The sequence below is a fragment of the Semicossyphus pulcher genome, unplaced genomic scaffold (genome assembly GCF_022749685.1).
Source record: "Semicossyphus pulcher isolate SPU_LCO1_2020_fin unplaced genomic scaffold, fSemPul1.0.p SCAF_17, whole genome shotgun sequence".
NCBI lineage: Eukaryota > Metazoa > Chordata > Actinopteri > Labriformes > Labridae > Semicossyphus > Semicossyphus pulcher.
Window position 1 is genome coordinate 11,679,832 of NW_027211681.1, and position 21,098 is coordinate 11,700,929.

Consider the following 21,098-nt stretch of genomic DNA (forward strand, 5'->3'; position numbering starts at 1 on the left):
TCTTATTAACTTTTCTTTCACTGTACAAACATCAGTAGTGAAACATGCATGAGTGCTATAATTTTGTCATTTAGTCACGTCCCATGATGCACTGCAGAGGGCAAGAACAAAAAAACCCTCAGCAATACAGCAGCTCTGTTTTCAAAGAACAAGAGGAGTGATTTATTTAAGACTGCCTCCTTACAATCAACAATTGAAAGATAATTAAGGTGATGTTTTTAACCCTGTGATAATCGATGCTGACACACTTCTAAGTGTTAAATGACCCAGTTTACAAATGTAGTTTTGGTTTGCAGTGGCACTTTTATGCTTCAGCACCTATTCCAGCAAAATGTCTTATCAATAAGGAACAGCAGAAATAGTGTATCGCTCATGCTAACACTATCTATCTTTTGGGACATCAGTGACCGTAAATCAACATCCCTGACAGTGCCAAGAAAAACTTCTGTGCTAGATTGGTGTTTACCGCAGCGCTGCTCTGTATTGCTGTGTGGTTTTGTCCTTTTTTATTAATCTACTTAATCATCTGAGTGTCATCTGATCCTGTGACGGAGATCGCTGTACAGAAAGTGATCTCAGTAAATGCACATGATTATAACAGATGTACACAGCAGGCGCTCTAACCTGACTTATGCACACATGGATAAGAAATATGGTGCAGGAATATTTAAAGGCATTGAGTGTGGCACGAGCTGTTCCTCTGATCCATATCGCTTACTGCTTTGTATTTGTTTTTTGTTGTCTGTAGCTCATCCATATCAGCCTTAAAACCCACTCAGCGGGCATGACAGGTCAGTTACACCCAGTAAGTACCTGATGTTCATTATAGTGTGGGTCTGTCTTGTACTGCTGGATGCTGGGCCTTTTATTACATGATGTATTGAAGTGTGTCTAACATAAGACTATTAAAGTGATTTATTAACATTGTGTGTTAAAGGTACAAATACATGTGTTGACCTTATATGGATTGTTCTTGTATGAAGTGAACTAATGTGGTAAGTAATCGGCAACGAAGGTGTTAAAGGCGATGTGTGTGTTAAAGAGTCAGCTCAGCCTAATTACAGTAAAATATTCACTTCTCTTGTTGTGTGTAGTCTATCGATCCAATCCCACTTCTCAGTTCAGAGTGGGCTCCATCTCGAAAAACACCAGATCCTACGTTTTCCACAGTGCAACATATTGTTTAAAAAATCCCCACCCTCAGTTTACAACAGAAACTGGAAGTCTGAAGCCTCCCTCCAGAGAGAAACTAGACATCTATTTTAAATGCAGAGTATTTCACTTGTGAGAAGCGACTGTTTCTGATTTATAACATTAGAGAAGTGCTTCTTTACAGAGAAGTCTATTTTTGAAGCTAAAGTAAACATTTAAAATTATTTTGTTTAAAAGAAACATTTGTTTTTATAAAGGAAGCCATGATTGAGAAAACCAGGGCCAATACTGATGTCTTTTTCGATAACTGTAATATTTGTAATTATTAAGGCCCTCGTCTGGATTAACTTAAATTCTAATAAAATGAATGTATTCAGGCTGTCATCACACTCTTTGAGAAAGCAGTCATTAAATCTTTCAAATTCCCAAAACATCTTTTTATTCAAACTTGTTTCACATAAAAATAATCTTTTGCCTGTTTTACAATCACCCGGTCATAGTACGTTTGTCAGTGCTTACACACCCTCAAAATCTTTCTGAAAACATAAATATTTTTGTTACAATTAAATTTACGGCACAGTGAAATAATAAAAATATCCGCGCATTCCACCTCATTTGCTGATGGGCCGATGTCTGTCAACACGGCCGCTATCGGCCGATTCCAATGTTCGGCCGTTTTAATCATTTTGGGACCGTCCAGATTCATTAGTGAATCTTAACCCGAGCTGTGGAACCACAGATCTACCTGATGGTTTCAATTAGCAAAGTTAACTAAGCTAAATTTCAATTACCCCCTTTTTTGTGCTGATGACATAATTTAAAGAAACTTTTCCTTAGCACAAAGTATTTCCAATGAAAAGGGTCAGAGTATTATAGTATTATGACCATCCAAGATGTCATGTTAGTCTCTGTTGCTGACACTATTTTTGTGTTTTTGGATCAGCTTGTAAACGAATGCAGTCTGTGCCATTAACAGGAAGTGTATTGAAAGTAGTTCAATAAAAATGTAACTCATCACAATGTCAGATGTATGTCCTGTTGTCTTTTCTGAATAACACAATGCATGACTTCTGCAGACACTTACCTTATAGTGTAGTAAAGTCTTTTACAATAATAAATAACGTCCATAATCTGAGGCCCTTACATGTTGCATGCTCGGTATACTGTGAGTAATCAAAGACCAGTGCACCACCTAGTGCCATATGAGGGGCATGACAGACCCCTTAAAGAGACCCACATTAAACCCACTACTACTAATAAAATGAAAAAAATGTTTATAGTCCAAACTGAAATATGAGAATAAGACACCTCTTTAAAGCAGTGATGGTTATAAATATCAAGAAACAAGTATTTGGGTATTTCTGGCAGGACTCGTTCCTTACTTTTGGATCCACTTCTGTTGCTTCTGCTGGGATTGCGCTTCCTAAAATGTGTTCAAACACAAGTGAAAATAGATAATAATATATCTATAATAATAGATACAACGGTGACATAAGTGAACTGAAACAACGGGGTGTATTAATGATTTTTAAAATAAACATTTAAATACTCTGTGGTTAGAAACGTGATGTAAGAGGTAATAATGTTAAATCAACTTTGTTTTATTGTCCATTTCGCAGCACATCAAATGATTAGACTGTGTTTTAAATTGTAATTAAAACCTTAAACATAAGGAGGATAAGATAATATGCATTTTTTGACCTCAAATGTCCTTTTATGGAAACTTCCTCTGGTGGTCTGCTTGTTGTCAAGAATTAGTCATAATGTTTTTACACCCTGACCTCGTGGTTAGAAGCAGCATCGGGGGCAGGCACGCTCAGCTAAACCTCAAAAACAATTTGAAACGTCAAAAACAATTTTGCTCCACCGCGTTAAATCCCACACATAGAAGTTACAAAGCTAAATGCACTAAAATGAACAGATTAAAAACATAGAGTTTAGCTCATCGATAAAAACGACGGTTGACCTGCAGCCTCTTAAACCGAAGCCCCCCCTTCCTCTTCTTTACTCAGAAACAAACAAGCTAGCTGTGGTTTCCTGCTGGTCGAGAAGAACAGCAAGATGGTTTCTTCTGATTAAGCTTCTTGGGGGTTCCTGTCGACGGATCTTTAGCAGCACAAAAGATGGCACAACCCCCCCTGCTACTTCTAGGAGCTAATTTTAAGCACATGAGAATGAACTCAAATCTCGTGTGTTTATAGATGAAGAACAATCGTTCTGCAGGTGCGTGCACACTCAATTTAAGCAATTCACTATCCACCACTATCACCATTACTTATTTATTTGACAAGGACAATGCACAGGTTCTCAGCTGTACCAGAGTTGGTCATAAACTAGTTTTCATCTGTAGTCACTGGGGAGGAAATGGAAGAATCAAAACACAATTACCAGACAGTACATATTCACTACACATCATTTTACAACAAGATTTCCCAACATTAAAACACAACAGCTGTTTCCGTTTATTGCTAGATGATTGGGTTGATGTTAGCCATGAGTTCCTCTTGCATTTTATATCATTCAAACTGCAGCGCTGTCCTATATAACTTGGTACTGAGTTACAAAGCTTTGTGCCTAGTCATCCTCGCATCATTTGAGCTCAGTGATATGAATCCTTTTAGTGGAGGGAGGAGCCAGATTAATGATAACACTGAACTAGTATCAGTAAGACACAAGGTTGTCAGAGGTCAGGAGGTTGTACTTCTGAATGATGCTACAATGATGGTCACTTAATGCCTTTTTGCCCAGTGCTTGAATGTTTGCAGTGGAGCAAATGTTGTTTTACCAGCTAGTGATACAATATGAGATGTGTGAAAAGATCATTGAGTGCATGTACAGGTTTGCTGCATTAAGGGGCAGCTGGTTTCATAGGAACCTCAAGTTCCTTACAGTGTTAGACACCTGCTTCACATCTTTCTTAAAGGAAGTCAATGTGAATTTCCAGATATTTAAAGTGTAACTGTCTGAATCCTTTCACCCTGTACAATAACATCTGGGTGCCTTCCATTTTTCCTCATTTAAAAGTAGATACAAGCAGTTTTACTCGCGCTAAGTGTCAGGCAAGACTCTGTGAGCCAGTCGGACATTTTAATGAATTTGGCTTCCTTCAAGTTACAGCCCTCCCGCGCTTCAGAATTTACTGCGTTATTTATTCACTAGTTTTTTCATTCATATCTTTTTCTAATGCCTTTTCAGCAGAACGAGGTTAACATGCCCGGAAATCCCCAAATAAACTGAAAAAAGCAGAAATGCTTCAAGAACAAAATCAATTTATTTGGAAAGACAAAGTGCACGTGTTGTTTTTTTACTGTTAATATGGCAAGATATCAAGTCTAACTCAGATCATTACTGAAGAAATAAACATATTATAGAAGTAATAGTTATTTTTGCTGCTGTTCATTCTGTCTGAAGGGTTAAAATCTATTTTTGTCAAATGTGTGTGACTACAGTCTTTTGCATTTACTTTGCACACTTTAGAAAGCTCACTTTCTGTTGTCTGTGCATGGGTGCAAATGATCATCAAGACGCAGACACATCCTGTTTAAAACAAAGCCGCTTGTATCATTTCCTCTGGGATATGCAAAAAAAAACAACCATAGTATGGAAAGTTTTTCTCAAACATGTGAAAGTCAATTCATGCAAATTTGATGAGGTGTTTAAGGGCCCTGCTGCTGAGCCTTCATAAATACCTCTTAATCTGGCATTACTTTCCCTCTTGGTGCACTTTATTTCATCAGCACATTGCCTCTGAAGGAGCCGATCCATCACACATGATGCTGGTTAGTGTTTGCTTCCTCTTGCGTTCGTCTTGAGGTTTGAAGGTGGAGCTTCATGGAGTTCCTCTTGGTTTCATTTACTGTTAACCAAACCTTTGACATCCATTTTTGAGAACTCGCGTTTGTGCTGTCATGGTGAACATCGCTCACGTCTCTCTGGATCTTAATTAGTGTCCTCTTACGATGGTGAAGATGAGGGGGATCTGGTTCCTGGCCTGTCTGTGGTCTCTGATCATTGGATGTGGTGAGTTCAGTTCTGTTGTTCACGCTCGTGTGCTCATTATTTTTCTGTTTGAATTAAAGCTGAACGGCCTTTATGAGGGAGTGAGGAGGAATCAATTTGAGGGGGGAAAAACAGGAACACTTCTCAATACAGTACAACTCTACCATCTGTTAAAATGAATTAAACTGTCATCATTTTTTACACCTAAATTTAAAATCAGGGAGCATGATTTTTTTTTTTCTGATTTAATTATGAGGATTTTATCACCCTCACACAAACTAAATTGTTGCTCTCATTTTGACTAAATAGAATTTTAAAAATGGAGGATTATCTTTTTAATATATATATATATATATATATATATATATATATATATATATATATGTGAAGTATATTGTGTTTTAAATTTTGTGATATATAAATTGAAATCTCAAATATAATTTGTATCATGTATTTATAATTAATTTGTCTCTCACAACCAAAATAAGAGGCAAATCTTTCTAAAATATAGACTTTTATTTTGAAATTGACACAAGTATTTAAGTATGTAAGTTTAATTTAGACATGTATATAAACTCTTTTTTCACCAGACTAAAACAGTGCATTTGTTTTTATCCAGTGCTCAGTGACATTCAGTTCCTAGAGAGGAGCGAGGGGGAGTCCGTGGTTCTGCCCTGTGTGGTGGTGCACAGGGGCCCCGCACCCTTCGGTATGTCCCTGATGCGCAGCTGGCTGCATCCCACTATAGTGCTCTTCTTCTTAAACGGGAGTGACTTCGAAATGGACAAAAGTCACGAGAAGAACCGCACCAGTGTGAGTGGATATCCAAGCAGCCGCGCTGTGAATGTGACCATCTCTCATCTGAGGGCCAGCGACACAGACCGCTACTACTGCGAGTTTGTTGTGGATAATTCTGGCTCTGAAGACCTGCGAGTGCGTGGGAACACCGAGTTCTTTCTCCTCGTTACTGCTGGTGAGTTGCTGTTTCACAATAACACAATTTGTGTCGCCCAAAGAACGTTAAGCTTTCCAAAACTATCACCCACACGACCGCAAACAGCCCCAAAAGGTTGAGGCCTCCTCATGCACAGGTGGGAGGTGAGATGGGGGTGGGCGCTGACATTTGGAGAGTGTGTTTGGTGCCACTGAGAACAATTGTCTTATAAGGCTTACTAAAGAGGCCATACTGTGCAGACTGTAGGTTACAGAGGTTTAATCCTGAGGTCTTTCTTTTTGAAAAAAGTACCAACTAAAGATATGAATTACATCACGCTGGAAGGGGCTGTACACCACAACCCCAAAGTTCCCTTTAGTGTGTTTTACAAACAGACAGTTAGTAAGTGATTCACAAACACTAATTTAAACTATAATCACATAAATGATGATTTAGTTAGTTACTGAAGCAAACTCAAAAGTAAGTCCGAACAGCTCTGATCATCTGATCAGGAAATCCTTGCTGATTTTCTTCCCTGATTTCAGACACATTCAGCACTTTGCCCGGGATGACTCACTCCTCACTCTTCTCACTCACTCTGTGTTTAAGCAACACAAGCTTTCAGAATGGACTGTGAGTTAGCTGGGCGATTCTGGGCGAAGTACAACCTCCAGTCGCGCAGCCACAAACAACTAAAACTAAGGAAAAATATAATCATACAGAATTCTATTTAAAACGTTTTGTTTTTGGTGATTAATTTATTTCTTAGGCTGCGCTGTTCATATATATGATGGATTAAAAAGGTTGCATTGACTTGACATATTTACGTTTACAGAACATGTGTTTAATCAGGCTACTGCTCTTAATGTTGTACAGTAGAAAGTGACACTTCTTCCTGATAGCTTTACAGCTGCTAACCCCACTTTTGTTTTGTTGTTGATAATTTAGAGGAAGTGTGATTTAGAGATTTGCTTAAAGAAAGAATCTCCTGATAGAGTTCAGAGGGGGTCTTGAGGGCGGCTGCTCCTCTAGAAGCCTCCGCTCAAACATGCCACTGGTCATATTCTAAGTTTGGTTTCCTCTCCCCTCTGGAGCCGCCCCCGCGTCGATGGACATTGGTTTGGTAGAGACCTGTGCAGGGGGCTCTGCCGTGCTCCCCTGTCTCCCCCCTCGAGGGGAGGCCCTGCCCGTGGTGGGTGTGAGTCTGAAGCGGCAGAGGGGCCAGCGGGCACCTGTGGAGATGTTGTACCACTCAAAGCATCACCGCAGCAGCAGCGCTCCATCCTTCTCCTCCTCCCTGCTCCCCGATGAGAGGGTCCAGCTGGCGTTGGTCTCCAGCCCCAGCGGCATCACCTACAACCTGACCCTGCTACAGCTGCGGCCTGAGGACAGCGGCCTCTACAGCTGCTCGCTGCTCCTGCGCGGCCAGCCCGACAGCCACACCTCACTCGGGAGACAAGTGTTCTTTGTGTCTGTGCAAGGTGGGTCACGTCACAGTGGGACCTGAGCGTCAGGTCGCTAAAACTAACTCTCTTTTCCAGGCTTTCAACACAAACGCAATTTCTTTTCATACTTACAGTCGTTCTGTTGTTGCCCTCATGTTTTTACACCTTCTGTTTTGTAACGTGGTTTCAAATGATCTCTCAGTTCAGCTCTGAGAGCTGCAGAGGTTAACCTTCTGTCAACTAAACTGCTGCTCATAGTTTCAATAACAACTGCTGCAACTTTTATCACTTCAGTTTCACAATAACCGTGTTCCCTTTTTGTATGTCTGTTCGTGTGTGCACAACTGATAACATTTGGCAATAATAGAAATGAGAAACAAATAAATGAAAACTTTCAGTCATTTAGCAAATCCATCGATCACCCTGATAACAAGTATCTGATGTGTTTACTGTAAAGCCTCTAAAGTGGTGACTGTGTACAGGAAGTTACAGTGGCAGACTGCGTGTTGTGACGTAGGCATGTCGACACTTGATGCATATGAGAATATAAATATAGGCTTTAAAATATTTTAGTTAATTAGCTTATCATAAGTTATTAATACAAGCAAGTTTGTTCACGGATAGGGAGCATTTCTGAACACTCATAATTGTGTGTCCTAAAGGTTAAAGGGCCAGTTCGCCTATTTTCAACCTCAGTCCTATCATGCTGTTACAGGGAGCTGATGCCATTATGGTAGAAAAAATGCAATGTCGCTCTGTACCTGTGGAGGACGCTATCTGCTTCTCCAATGGGCCCTGGAAAACCTCGGCCAGGCTACATTAAACGCATCATCTGGCAGAGGCCAGGGAGCTTGTTAAACTACTCTTCCTCAATCTAGGATGCCCGCCTCCGATGTCATGTCTCGTTCAGAATCGTCAGGTTTGAAATGTAGTCTGCAGACCTGAAGATTTTTTAGACGATCCACCGGTATATTCTCGTCGTATTTCGGATTCTGTACCGCTCTGAGCCGTTGCCTGCAGCGAGACGGTAGTATTTCACTCCAGCCGCTCTCGCTGGGCCATTCCTTTCAGAGGGAGGGGCGCAATGCATGCTGGGTGTTGTAGGAATGTAGAATGGGCAAAACCACGAGCTGTTTGTACAACTTTCTCCACAGCTATGGCGCCAATTATTGCCTCTATGGATTACAGAGAACACCAGCTTTGACTGGCTTTTTCCAGGGGCGAACTGCTCCTTTAAGAATGGTGCTTTTATTTTTATTTATTCTGTACTATGGAGCTCCTTTGTTGTTCAAAATGTGTGTTAATCTGCAATTCCCCACATCGTAACTATATAAACAAACTGCAGCTGAGAATGAGGAAGGATGTTTGTGTCTTCAATCATGTATTACTGATTTGTTTTCACGTGTTGTTTTTATCTCACAGCATATGATGAATGTCGTCTGTGTGGTTGTCTGAGGGGTGTCTCATCCTGCAGCAGGCGTGAAATCATCTCTCTTATCTTCACAGTTTCTCTTCTCTCTCTCTGCTTCTCCTCAGGTCAGTGCGGCTGCTCCAGCTACTCTACTCTGCTGTACGCCTTGTCTGCAGCCGTGGTCTTCCTCCTCTTCCTCCTCCTCGTCGGATTTGTGGTGTCTTCTAAAGTGAGTGGACTTCTGGCTGATACTGTGCTGCTCTGACTCTACACAGCGAGGGGAAAATAAAACTGATGTATTACCGCAAAGAGCACCTGCCCTGTTGTGAGCGTGCCTGATAGTTCCTCTGCATCTCACCACAAAACCACAAGTTTCACAACTTAAACACTCAGTTGTCAGCATGTTTTTCTTAACACATTTAACAAGGAAGGCAGTGTAACCTTTGTGCAACTTTAGTTTAGTTTAAGAAGTTTAAGAAGTTTAAACTACTCTTGTCTGGCTGAGTTGTCGCATGTGACACTAAAGGATGCTGTAGTGAGGATTTGATTTGAGCAGGACATCCTGCTCAGGATGTCGCTCGAGAGAAATGACAAACTTTGATTTTAACACAGGAAATCGAGAGCGCATTAACTCTCTTTGGTACCTCCTCTGATTTGTTTTTCGTCCTGTTTCTGTTTCTGTCTCTGTCAGGGCAAAGCTCGCCGCAGAGTCAAATCACACCCTCAGGCGCCTATCTACGAGGAGATGGCTGGGGTGAAGGCTGACAGTCGAAAGCTGTCCCCTCGCCATCTGGAGGAAATGGATTCTTCTGAGTACAAAAATTGCAACGCGAAGAAATCCTGTTCTGAAAACCATTACGAACAGCCCAGCGGGGGCCTCTACCCCAGGAGAGAGCCGGAAACCAAATATTAGACCTCCTCACCAACATCAAAATCTAGAACAACATATAAACTCAGCTGCCTGAAACTCACTGGACTCCAGATTACACTCGAAACGCACTTCAAACTCATTGTTTTAATCCTGTGTATTGGACTGCTCATAGTTATGAGAGTGTTTGGATTAAATCAGTTCCTTAAAATGTTAAATTCCAGGTTGGTGACATGGAAAAATAATTTCACATTTTTCTGGAAAAAAATTTCCAGTAACTAGGTGGATGTGGTTTGTATCCTATTGCAGCAATTTGAAGGTACCTAGAGGAGTTTTGTGAACAAAGTTACGACACTTTTCACAACTTCTTGAAACATTTACGATGCAGATTTTTGGGATAAGAATGTTTGGTGCTTGTATCCATGTTTTGCTCATTTCTGCGTGTCTTGAACATCACTTACACTTTTTAATGGAAAAGGAAAACGCTCTGCGAGAAGTCACGAGCAGTAGCACCGTGTTTATGTCGGGTATTCAACCTTATAAAGATCACTCCATAGCCACTAGAGGTAAACAAAATAAATACACCACAGGGTACCTTTAAGTTCATATATCAAAGTCTTTTATCAGATCCATTATTGCTATAAAACTCTCCTGTTTATTGATGTACATTACACATTGTGACCTAATACAACCAAAGAAATTTAATTGAACACAATTATGTCCTCCCACTGTACATACTGTCATATCGCCAGCCCTGAATTTTCTGTGTGTTGATTGACACTTGAATGTGCCTCTATTTTTCAGTATGCATTAAAATAATAAAATGACTTTAAAACCATTCCTCATCATTCCTGAAGCAAACTAAGAACCGATAAAAAAAGAGACGGGACTTTTTACACAAGCATGTATGTGAATTTGTGTGTGTGGGTGTGTGTGTGGGGGGGTGTTATGTTTTGGTGGTACAGATGTCCATGTCACGTGTGGAGTGTTAAATTGTGTTAAAACACATGAAGATATTGTTAAAAAAAAAAAAGAGACAGGACGCCGAGTAACAGCCAAGAAAATTTGTAATTTATTAATATAGTCCGAAAGAAGCTCCATAATCAATGGAAACATTTTTTTCCGGTGCATGTCCTTAACAATCACATTCTATGAGGAGAAAAAAGAACAACATTAAAAGCCACAACTTTGTATTTCAGTTACAGACATTTTTCCTTAATGTTTTTTTTTTCAAAGTAAAGAGAAAGGCAAAGGCAAAGTACCCCCATTCCCCCTCCCACCCTCCTCCCTTTAGAAAACAGACAGCCGTAAAAGTCATGGGCTTTTTTTTTTTCAGTACAACCCACAGTGCTTTAGCAGAAGGATAAGCGCTCATTGGTTAAGGATTACACAGCATGGCGACGCAATGTAAAGTTTTGCTAAAACATTAGATGATGATAATGAGGAGGGGGGAAGGGGGGGGGGAGAAGTAAGAGTGGAGGAAAGTTGAGCAAAAGAATAAAACAAGAACAACCCTACATCGAACCCTGAACCCCAGAGTGTGAGTCGACAAAACACCCGCAGGACAGCAGCTGGGTTTGGACTCGTCCCTCCCACTTGTGCATAGATCATGATCCTTTTAAAAACCAGCTTTATTCCTCCACTTCCACCTGCCTCTGAAAACCATCCGTTACATGTTAAGAAATCTCTCAACCTTTGAAAACCCGTCGCAGGAACAGACAGGAGAGATGATTAAAAACAAACTTGTTGCACGATGCTCCTGGACGACAGGATGGAAACTTAAAGACGCAAACATACAAATGCATTTTTCTGTCACTGTCTTCTCGACAATCAAAACCATTGATCGTTGTTTAAATGTAAAGCAATTTCTACTTAGATTTCACATGTAAAGCACTCCACTTTTTTCAAAGTTGATTCTCAGTCTTATTTGGTAAATATATAACTTGCTACGAACATTTTTTTGTTGTTTTAAAGAAACAATGGTACTCTATATTCTGTTAAACTCATAACCTTCAGTGCTTGCTTGGAGTTTAATTGTATTCAGCTTCTTTTTTTTCTCACAAAAACATTAAGAGTCTAGAAATGATGGAGTTGGTATCTGGAACCCTGGCCTTCCTGAGACAAAATCCACATCTTTTTATGAGTGTGCAAGATTGTGAGCAAACTGCGTCGCTTACAGGAAACATAAAAATCACGACTCAACACGTACAGAGATAGTCTGTCGACACTGAAAGAGAAATTAAAAATTTGAAATATGACACAACACTGATCAATCCCAGAGTTCTTAAAGTAGCATAAATCTTCATTTTGCAAGATTTTCACGTCCATATTTGATGGAAGATGAAATTTGTCCTTTTTTTTCTCGGTTTTTTGTTTTACAACATTCCTGTTATAAATTTCTATCCTATTTCCTTGAACTTCAGACAAATGAAATGCTTGTAAACGACAGGTGGCTTTTGCAAAAACAAAAAAAAGATAGGCACCTCTGAAATGAGTCTTGTAACAAACTCACCTCCCACACTTTATCCCTTTCCATTTCTCCATGAAGTTAACACAGGGATTACTAGTCCTTCTACAGCTAGCTATGGCCACAGTTCTTTGTTGTTTTTTTTTAACCCTTTTTTTTTCTTTTGTAGTTTTTTTGTACTTTTTTCTTTTTTGATTTTTTTTCACATTTTTTATATAATCGGAACAAAATGGTGCAATACTCAATGATAATCCTTGTATTGGATTATTCCACAATAAAAGCCACTATAAGGTAGATAAACTTTTTACAGATAGAATGAAAAAAATCCATTAAGTCCTTGAGTAAACATGTACACATGAATTGTCACCATCTCCCCTCCGTACTTAGACTCGTTTCTCTACGATTAGCTGAGCGAGGGGTAGAAGACACTCAGTGCAACGTTAGAAGATAATAACAACGTCTATCAGAATAGTTTTTGACAGAACGACAACAAAAAAAACAAAAAGATAAAAACAGACAAAATATAACATACTGAGTGGAACAAAACCGCGGGCCACGTGCCTGCTACACAAACAGTTTCTTGCGCACACATTCATACAAACATCTGACTTTCAAGCACACATCTAAGATGACTTTTGCATTTTTTTCAAAGATTTTGTATTTGTAACTTAATGCAATACATTTTGAATATTCTCTAAAAGCCCCTAAGTGTACCTGTCAGATGGAGAGAACAAAAAGATTTTCTGACTTCACATTACGTTATTGGCGTTTCCATGATTCAAGTATTTGTGTTCAATATTTCGTTTTTTGTTTTGATATGTTTGTGATTTTTTTTTTTTCTTTTGTATCAACTGCTTGGGTTGGGCTTTTAGACAGGCTAATCAACAAACAAGTACACATATGTCCAGTACAAGCACTTCAAAGTACTGTCATATGTCATCAAAAGCAGAACGTGCATATCCATCTCTGTATAAGAAAGACGCAGCTTTCAGTCAATCAAGTATCAGTTTACACCCGACCCCAATTCTTTCCTTCGTATCACTTATTTGCGGGGAAAATACATATTGCTCATTTTTCAGTTGTGTGAAACAAAGACCTTTCAAAGCAAAATGAAAAGTGTCAGAGGTTACGATCCAAGAAGTCTGAAGAGGTGATACCACACACCATACTCACAGTATATACATATGGAGTGTATACATATATACTGCTATCTAGAACAGAGCTGTAGAGAGGAGAGCCTCTCGATGCTGGTGCAGCATGGGAAACCCCCTTCACTGTCAGGGTTCTCCAGTTAGTACAGGATGCTGGGAGGTCCTCGGCTATTGGGTCTGTCTGAGCTTGGATCAAGGCAGTTACAGAAACAGGCAATAGTGATTTTTGCTTGTGTGCTGCAGGACTGCGAGTCCTGAAAGGTAGCCTTTTCCCGTTTTTCTTGTTCTTTTTTTTTTTTTTTGAAATTTTTAAAACTTTTTGTAAAATGTTTTTAAGACTTTGTACCTCTTGAAATGTGCCCCTCCCCTCCTGCTGATGCAGAGTGAGGAGAGCGAGGCTGATACAGTGGGCCCAAGCCATCTGGGTCTGTGGAAATGTACAGTTCAGTGGGTCCGCTTTGAGCGGGACACAAAAAACATAAAGATAAATACAGCATCCACAAAAAGGCACCCCGGCCACCAGTCTACTCCTTTAGATGGTGGTAGTAGAGGCTGATGACCGGAGACGTTTCAGCTAGAAGTGCAGAGCTTTAACATATTATAGATCTTTTTTTTTCATTTAGATTTTTTAAGCATTTTTAAGATTTTTATGTCAAACTTCATAAAAATGACGTTAAAATGCGATTTCATTTTTGGTTTTAAAAAAATATGTACCCGGGATTACCCATCATCAACTGTGCACTGTAGCAAACTGGAACCCCCAACTGAGTAAAGATTTTCTCCTTAGCGTGGGGCATTCCCCACAAAAGCATAAAAAAAACAAAAATCTCAGTGGTTTAAGGGTGTGATGCTGCCGCCCATGTGTTTGATCCCTCCTGTCCCCCGCTGCACCCTCTGCAAACGTTATCAAAGCTCCTCCGGTCAGGGAACACAAGTGCTCTCTATAAAGATACAGTATGACACAGCAAATTTATATTGGCACAATACGTTGGCATCTTTTACACATTAAGAGGCCCCCGACAGTTACGACAGGCCACCTTTAGAGAAAGGATTCAATACAAGCCATTTCCCGTCCAATTAGGATTCAGTTCGAGGCGTGAGGTCCGTACATATTGGTGCCTTTTAATTTAAGACTTTGCTCTCACAGTAGAAAGGACCGATACGGAGAGCCGCATCTCGTACTTGGTATCATCAACTCCCCTACCCTGAGATCAAGCTGGACAGAAGTGTCTTCAGCGCAGAGAGAAGGCCCACCTTTGATAAAGTGTTTGGACTTTAGTATATGACAGTGTTCTGGCGGCTTAGAAACATGGCAGCCGTTCTGGAGTGCTGACAGAAGAGCACGGGGGACAAGTGTTTGGGTTCGCCAAGCTCTGGGAGGAAGTGCTCGTTCCCAGGTCAGCTTTGGCGTGCTGTAAAGGGCCCCAGCCTCTAGTCTTTTGCATAGAAACAGATAGGAGGGCCTGTTGGTGCCTGGTCAGGGGAGGGCTACTGGGTCTGGTTGAGGTGGAGGAGGAGGAGGAGGGGAGGTCGTAGCGTAGCAGCTAGGCAAAGGGTAAGGGGGGACAGCCTGCGGGCAGGCGGAGCAGCTTGGACAGCAGACACCCACACCCCCCGTCTGAGACACCCTATTTTTACACATCTTAAGATACAACCTGGAAGTACTACAGAATACTGTCAAACACAAAAGCATGATCAGTTAAAAACAAATAGACAATCAATAACGCTCTGTAGTATTGATCCTCGTTTTGCATTCAATACACAGGATGAACATACAGAGGCACCTCTGACCAAAGTGTTTCTGCATATGAACAGTGAAGGGCTAGTTCAGCAGCCAGTATTTCGTAGACCACTGCATGTAGACAAATATAACAACGTAACACATCGAAAAAAAATAAAGTCAAATGATCTTTTCAAAAACATAAAAAGTACACTGGCAAAAATTCCAGAAATATGACTATTACATCTTCCAGCTAAAGTGATCTTTGTGTCAAAGAACTGAGAGATGGGGGAGAGGGCGGGATCGACAGCAGGGTCGAGCGGTGGGCGGGCTCCCCGCTGGAGATGCCTCGTGTGGCGGAGAGCCGTGATTGGCCAGTCTTGGAGGTGCCGCTTTTTTTTTTTTTTTTTTTTTCCTCTTGCGAGACTGAGGGAGGGGTCAAGTGGAGCCCAGGAGGAAGTGCTGCGCTTGTGGGGGCTACCGCTTGACACCCAGAGGACCACAGCAGAGAGGCACTCAGTGGACACTCAACCCCCCCCCACCCCGCTGCGACCAGCTAGCTGACTGGCCAGCGGGCGTCAGAGACAGCTGACATTGCAAGTCTAGTGCCTCCAAACAGAACAAGGCTTAACATTTGGAGTAACAGTGATATTCACTTTGATATTGTTAAAAAAAAAAATCATAGACTGCAGTTTTTCCCCCCCAAAGTCCAATGGTACGTCTCAGCTTCGTTTCCCTTCATCCTGCTACCAGAGGAACAACGTCAGACACATCTCCAAGGAAAAGATATAGTACATAAAGAGCAGTATATATTTTTTTGTTGTTTTCAATGTTTTTTCTGCTCCTTTTTTGATTTATTGGATTGCAGTTGAAGCGATTTGCTCTTCATAAGTGCTATGATAAAACCCTTTGAATTTATAAAAGTCTTAGTCTCTTCTGTTTGTACAGTACCAAACACAAGGAACACTCGTAGGTCTACTGCATTAGGAGGAAACCCCTCTTATTTGGTATTGTGCCAGATACCCAGAACCGTCCAATCCCGCTGTAGATTCAGTCTCTGTTGGGTGTGGCTGTGGCGTGCAGAGAGGAAGTGTGCATTATTGTGTACCCAGTGTCACTCTTTAGTACAGTTTGCTGCTGCATGCACAGTTCGACAGCTGCTTCTTCCTCTTTGCAGAGTTTGCCCAACAGCTTCAGGGGGATCGGCGGCCTGGAGGGAATCCAAGTTTTGAAAGGGGGGTGGGGGGGGGGTAAGGTTTTTGAAGTTCCAAAGTCTTTTGCTGCAATCAGCAACAATCAAAAAACAAAAGAGAAGCCAGCTCCGGTGGACATAGAGTATGGACTGAAGAAAGGTTTATGGTGTATATTGCACAATGTAACTGTCACATGAAGGTGAAATTGTGTCCTTTTTTTTCCTCCGAAAACTGGCTGACCGTACAGGCCGCTGGGCTTCACAACAAATAAGACAATAAAAAATTCAACAAAGCACCAGTAAGCGACTGGGTTCCAATTGAAGGTGACCAGAAGGATGTAGGCTTGCAGACGTCAATGATTAGGCGCCACCGGACATACATTGACATGTGTGGAGACAGCAACGAGGTTGACAAATAATCTTCTCTCAGCTTATATGTTGTGATAGATATTAAGAAAGCGCTTGGGTCTAGACCTACAAAAAAAAGAATAAGGACATTTAAGAGCTGTGTCAATCCCTTTGAGAAGACGAGATCAAATAATTAAGCTGATGATTGGTAGGGCCAGACGTGTGGCCAGGCCTTCTTACTGCCCAGTGACAGAGCGGGTCACCAGTCATGTCCTGTACCACGTGCTGGCTCAGAGGTGAAACTGTGCAAGATTTCAGCTATTTCTTCAGTTACAAAACAAACTAAAAAAGGCGGCTTGGGAAGGACCTGGGCCAGAGAGCACTTAAGGCTAATATTAGTGCTGAGAAACAAACGTTAACATAACTAGTAAAGGTCTTTGAACCACGTCATTGGCCATGGACATGCTGGGAATGGTCGTTTTAAGTCTTATTTTGGGACGATTTTTTTTTTTGGAGGGAAAAGGAAAGTCTCAGATGGCAGCTTTGATTGCTTCTCCTAAAAACACTTCACACAGAATGTCATGTATACTTATGGAAAAACTAAAAACACTTTAAAGTTTTCTTTGTGTTGTGTCTCATTTCAGTTTCAGTTTTATAAGATGCATTTCAAAAATACCAAAAGGAAAAAAAACAACACTTTTTTTTCCCACAAATAAAGGTAAACTAAACAAAACAGGACAAAGGTAAAACAGAAGGAGAGGTCTGCAGTCTGTGTGGTTTGGACCCCGACCTTCTGATTCACAATTCACAGTTCAAAACAGTTCAAATTGATACTGATTATCGCCACATGATTTGCTTGGGTTTTGCTCCTGTTCATATTGAATTTTTTTTTTTGTTTTTTCCACCCCACCCTCCACCGATGGCTTACATGACATGGTGGTGGTGGGTTGGATGGTTAGTGTATCGTGGCGTCACCCTACATCGACTCCCCACTCAGCAGATCTCCAGGCAGCAGGGTGTTAATGGGGGTGGGGCTCCCGATCACGCGGGTGTCATCTCCGTTTGGTGGTCCCCACAGGCTGGAGTACTGGGGCACGCCGCCCCACAGCAGGTCGCCTGCGCTGGCCTTGCCTCCGCCGCCACCGCTGCTCCACTGACCAATAGAGTGGGACTGCGCCGTCCCGCCCATCCGGTTCTGATTGGTTCCCTGGTTGGCCTGCCAGCTAGTGGTGTTCGCCCCTAGCGACTGGCCTTGTGCAAAGAAGCGGTTCACTTCCTCCTCGCCAGCAAACTCTGCCAGGATGGTGGTATTTCCAAGAACGCACCTTTAAGAGGGCAAAACAGGAAATCATTGGTTTTACAATGACAGAAATGAGGAACAAATACTTTCCATTTCTTGAAGTAAGACTGGCACGGCTGACACACTTATTAAGCAAATGGTACTGCTGTACCCCCCTTTGTGCGTGTTTGTGCATGTCTCCGTCGAAACCACATTCTGTGCTGCTAAATCTGACAAGTAGGTCACGCATCTTGCATTTTGTTTCCCTGACAACCAGCTGCAGGGGCTGCTAGAACAAAAGAAATTAGGGGACAAATCTAAGTCACTTAAAGATAAACGCAGCCGATGAGCCAGCAGGATGCCCTACACTCCCGTCTCTTCCCTTTTCACATCAATTATTACAAAAACTGGGATTTCACAATGCAGCTGACTTCAGCATGAACCCACCCCCCTCGTTCCATGTGACTTCCCCACAAAAATAACTCGACTGCACTCAGGCAACAAGCTGAACTTTTCTCAGCTGGGGAAAACACCCATAAGAAGGTTTTTTAAGTGTTGCCTTGTTTGTTTCTGTTCCAGCAGCTCGGCTTTAATATGAAAACATTTACTGTCCTTGGTTTGCAATCTTTGTTTGGCCCTCTTTGGCTGATAATGGAAACTAGTTGAGGCTTACATGTGCAGAGACTTCTGGGCCTTGGCGGCCTCGTCCTTGGAGCTGTAGCGCACGACGGCGTTCCCCTGGGTCAGGTTGAGGTGGAATGTGATCAGGGGGCCGTGCTGCATGCACAGGGTCCGCAGGGTCGAGCCATCAATCTGGAGTACATAGAAAACAAAAAGGTGAAAAAAATAGCAGTTACAAATAATATGAGTTTGTTCATCTGTATTATCATTTATTCCTCTTACTCACTGACCATGCTGTTTTTTTTTCTATGTCTCTTTTTCATTTTTTCTACTTTCACACTCACTAAAAGGAAAACCAAACGCACAGAATCGTTCACTATGAACATCCTGCCCCTCAATACCTCAGATCTGGTCATGGATTACCACAATGTCCCTAAAAAACTATCTATCTATGAACTCTTACATTTACATGCTGGCTCTACCCATGATATACTGCAGCAGCTTTAATATAACAAAAAAAGCAGCACATGGTACATACTTGTGGGGTGAGGTTCCTCAGCACCAGCCAGCTGCTGGTCCTGTTGGAGTCAGTACTCCAGGTGGTTCCCTCTGTAACAGAAAAGTGGGCACAGTCAAATACAAATATTAATTTCTTTATTGGAAAATATGAAAGACAAAGTATAGCAGTAGGGTTGCAGTGTTTTTCTGCTAACAAGCTATTTCTTTGACCCTAACCCTAACCCTTGATTACCAAGTGACAAAAACATTTAAAGTCACAGTACACTTTTAATAGCATATTTTATGGTTCAAAATGTAATTTCCTGACTAGATATTTGTATTAGATTATTTTGCAGCCACCGTCAGAGCCTGTTAGCTCTGGGCTAAAGGTCACAGGGTTCAACTTATTAAAAAACAGGAGAAACGTGACTTTCCACACGAATGACTCATTTTCGTGTTACTTTAAGTAGTCTTTCCTTTTTAAGTGGCTTTAAACATGCCAAAACACGGCTGCATGTACAATGTTTGAAAGAGGCTTCTCGCAGAGCTGGTAAACCTCAGAATGTCAGTTTAGCAGGGCGTGTTCAGCCCCCCCTGTATCGCGAGGGCCGTGAGTGCTGTGTTGCAGCTGTGAACTCCACCACACCTATGTATCTACAGTCACGTCTGTTCGCTGGGTGTGAAATGCTTCACTTTGAGATGAGAATGTGTTGATATCCGTTTTCATTTCAGAGAAGTAGTCTGCTGGTGTTCTTTCGTTTTTGTACATATCTTATGATTGGCTCAGTTTGTGATTTTGTGATTGGGTTTAAAAAATAGATTTTTCCTATTCGAATCGATTCTCATTTGAATGACCCGATATCAATTGATAAATCCAAAGATCGATCTTTAAAAAGATGTGTCAAAACTCTCTACTGAGCGCAGCACGACTCAGCTGAAACATGGTAGTGAGGTAGATATGCCCGGACTTGTTTACTGCACTTACTACGTAGACATCAGTGATCACTGATGGACTCTTTTTATCGTGTGTGCGTCCATGAATATGTAAGTTAGTTTTGCACTGATGTTTATGTTACTCTCTGTTAGCGCCGGCTTTGGCCGCAAGTGTATTTTCGGCATGTTGTTCTGCAGTATGCCTTTCCCCATATCTCTCTCGTGTGGTTTTCTTCTTCGTGCTATGAGATCTCGTGGCCAAATCTCTCGCAAGTTGAACCCCAGGTCAGATTTAACAGAAGCTTTAATAGATGATAAATGAGTAGATTGTTGGCCAGAAACGACCACTTACCAGAGGTGTAAGAGCCGCTCCAGCCTTGTGCCAGGCCCAGAGAGTTGCCGCCCCAGGTGGAGGCGGGTTTGTTGTTGGTGAGGCCCGGCGGGGGCCGGGATGGGGCCGCGGAGCTGCGCGGCCCCTGAGGGACTTTCCACAGCTCATGGGACAGAGAGGCTTGGCTCTGGGAGATGGGCCCTGGGGACCAGGTGGATTTCATGTCGGAAAGTTTACCTTTACAACAAGAGAGAGAAAATCGAACATTAAGAATAGTAACTGTCAACCAAAAACATGATGGCTTCAGTGGGCTTTAATGTTTCCTTAATAAACTTCCTTAAATAACTTTCACAACTAAAGTACAATCAGAAGACATCTAAAAAACATGCAAACAAGTTGCATATTTGGACAAAACATGGCCTGAAATCTCTCTGCAGTAAAAGTAATCCAAGAGAATAAAACAGACTTAAATACTCGCTGAAGAGCAACTAGAAAGTGTGAACTGTCGCATGAGGACAGACTGCAAAACTTTATTATTTTTAACCTTTTTTGCTGTCTCAAATCCCTGCTTGGTTATAAATGCAAAAGCAAGAAAAGTACCACAAAAATGTAGAGTTAGGAATCACGGTAAATGATGTTTTTTTTATCTTAAAGCACACGCACAAACACAGGGTGTGTACTGAGGTCATGAACAGCTGGGGTGAGGCTTGTTTTATTGGTGTGGTTTGGGTAAAAGAGGCACACATGGT

General features: G+C 41.5%; 2 protein-coding genes across 3 annotated transcripts in view; one reads left to right on the plus strand and one right to left on the minus strand.

Moving 5' to 3' along the window:
- The first annotated feature begins 5,014 nt into the window (after positions 1 to 5,014).
- Positions 5,015 to 10,647, plus strand: cd7al (cd7 antigen-like). The gene is made up of 5 exons (XM_069665785.1): positions 5,015 to 5,172; positions 5,771 to 6,124; positions 7,180 to 7,566; positions 9,067 to 9,170; positions 9,633 to 10,647. The coding sequence occupies exons 1-5, from the start codon at positions 5,112 to 5,114 to the stop codon at positions 9,852 to 9,854; spliced, it is 1,128 nt and encodes a 375-aa protein (XP_069521886.1). The 5' UTR covers positions 5,015 to 5,111; the 3' UTR covers positions 9,855 to 10,647.
- Positions 10,648 to 10,858: 211 nt separating this feature from the next.
- Positions 10,859 to 21,098, minus strand: part of tnrc6c2 (trinucleotide repeat containing adaptor 6C2) — a 52,249-nt gene continuing 42,009 nt past the window's right edge. For both annotated transcript variants that reach the window (XM_069665784.1, XM_069665783.1), the window contains 4 exons: positions 20,371 to 20,586; positions 19,126 to 19,196; positions 18,640 to 18,779; positions 10,859 to 18,012 (listed from right to left, as the gene is read on the minus strand). In XM_069665784.1, the coding sequence (XP_069521885.1) occupies positions 17,664 to 18,012; positions 18,640 to 18,779; positions 19,126 to 19,196; positions 20,371 to 20,586 (776 nt within the window). In that variant the 3' untranslated portion in view covers positions 10,859 to 17,663. The remainder of the gene's footprint in view (positions 18,013 to 18,639; positions 18,780 to 19,125; positions 19,197 to 20,370; positions 20,587 to 21,098) is intronic.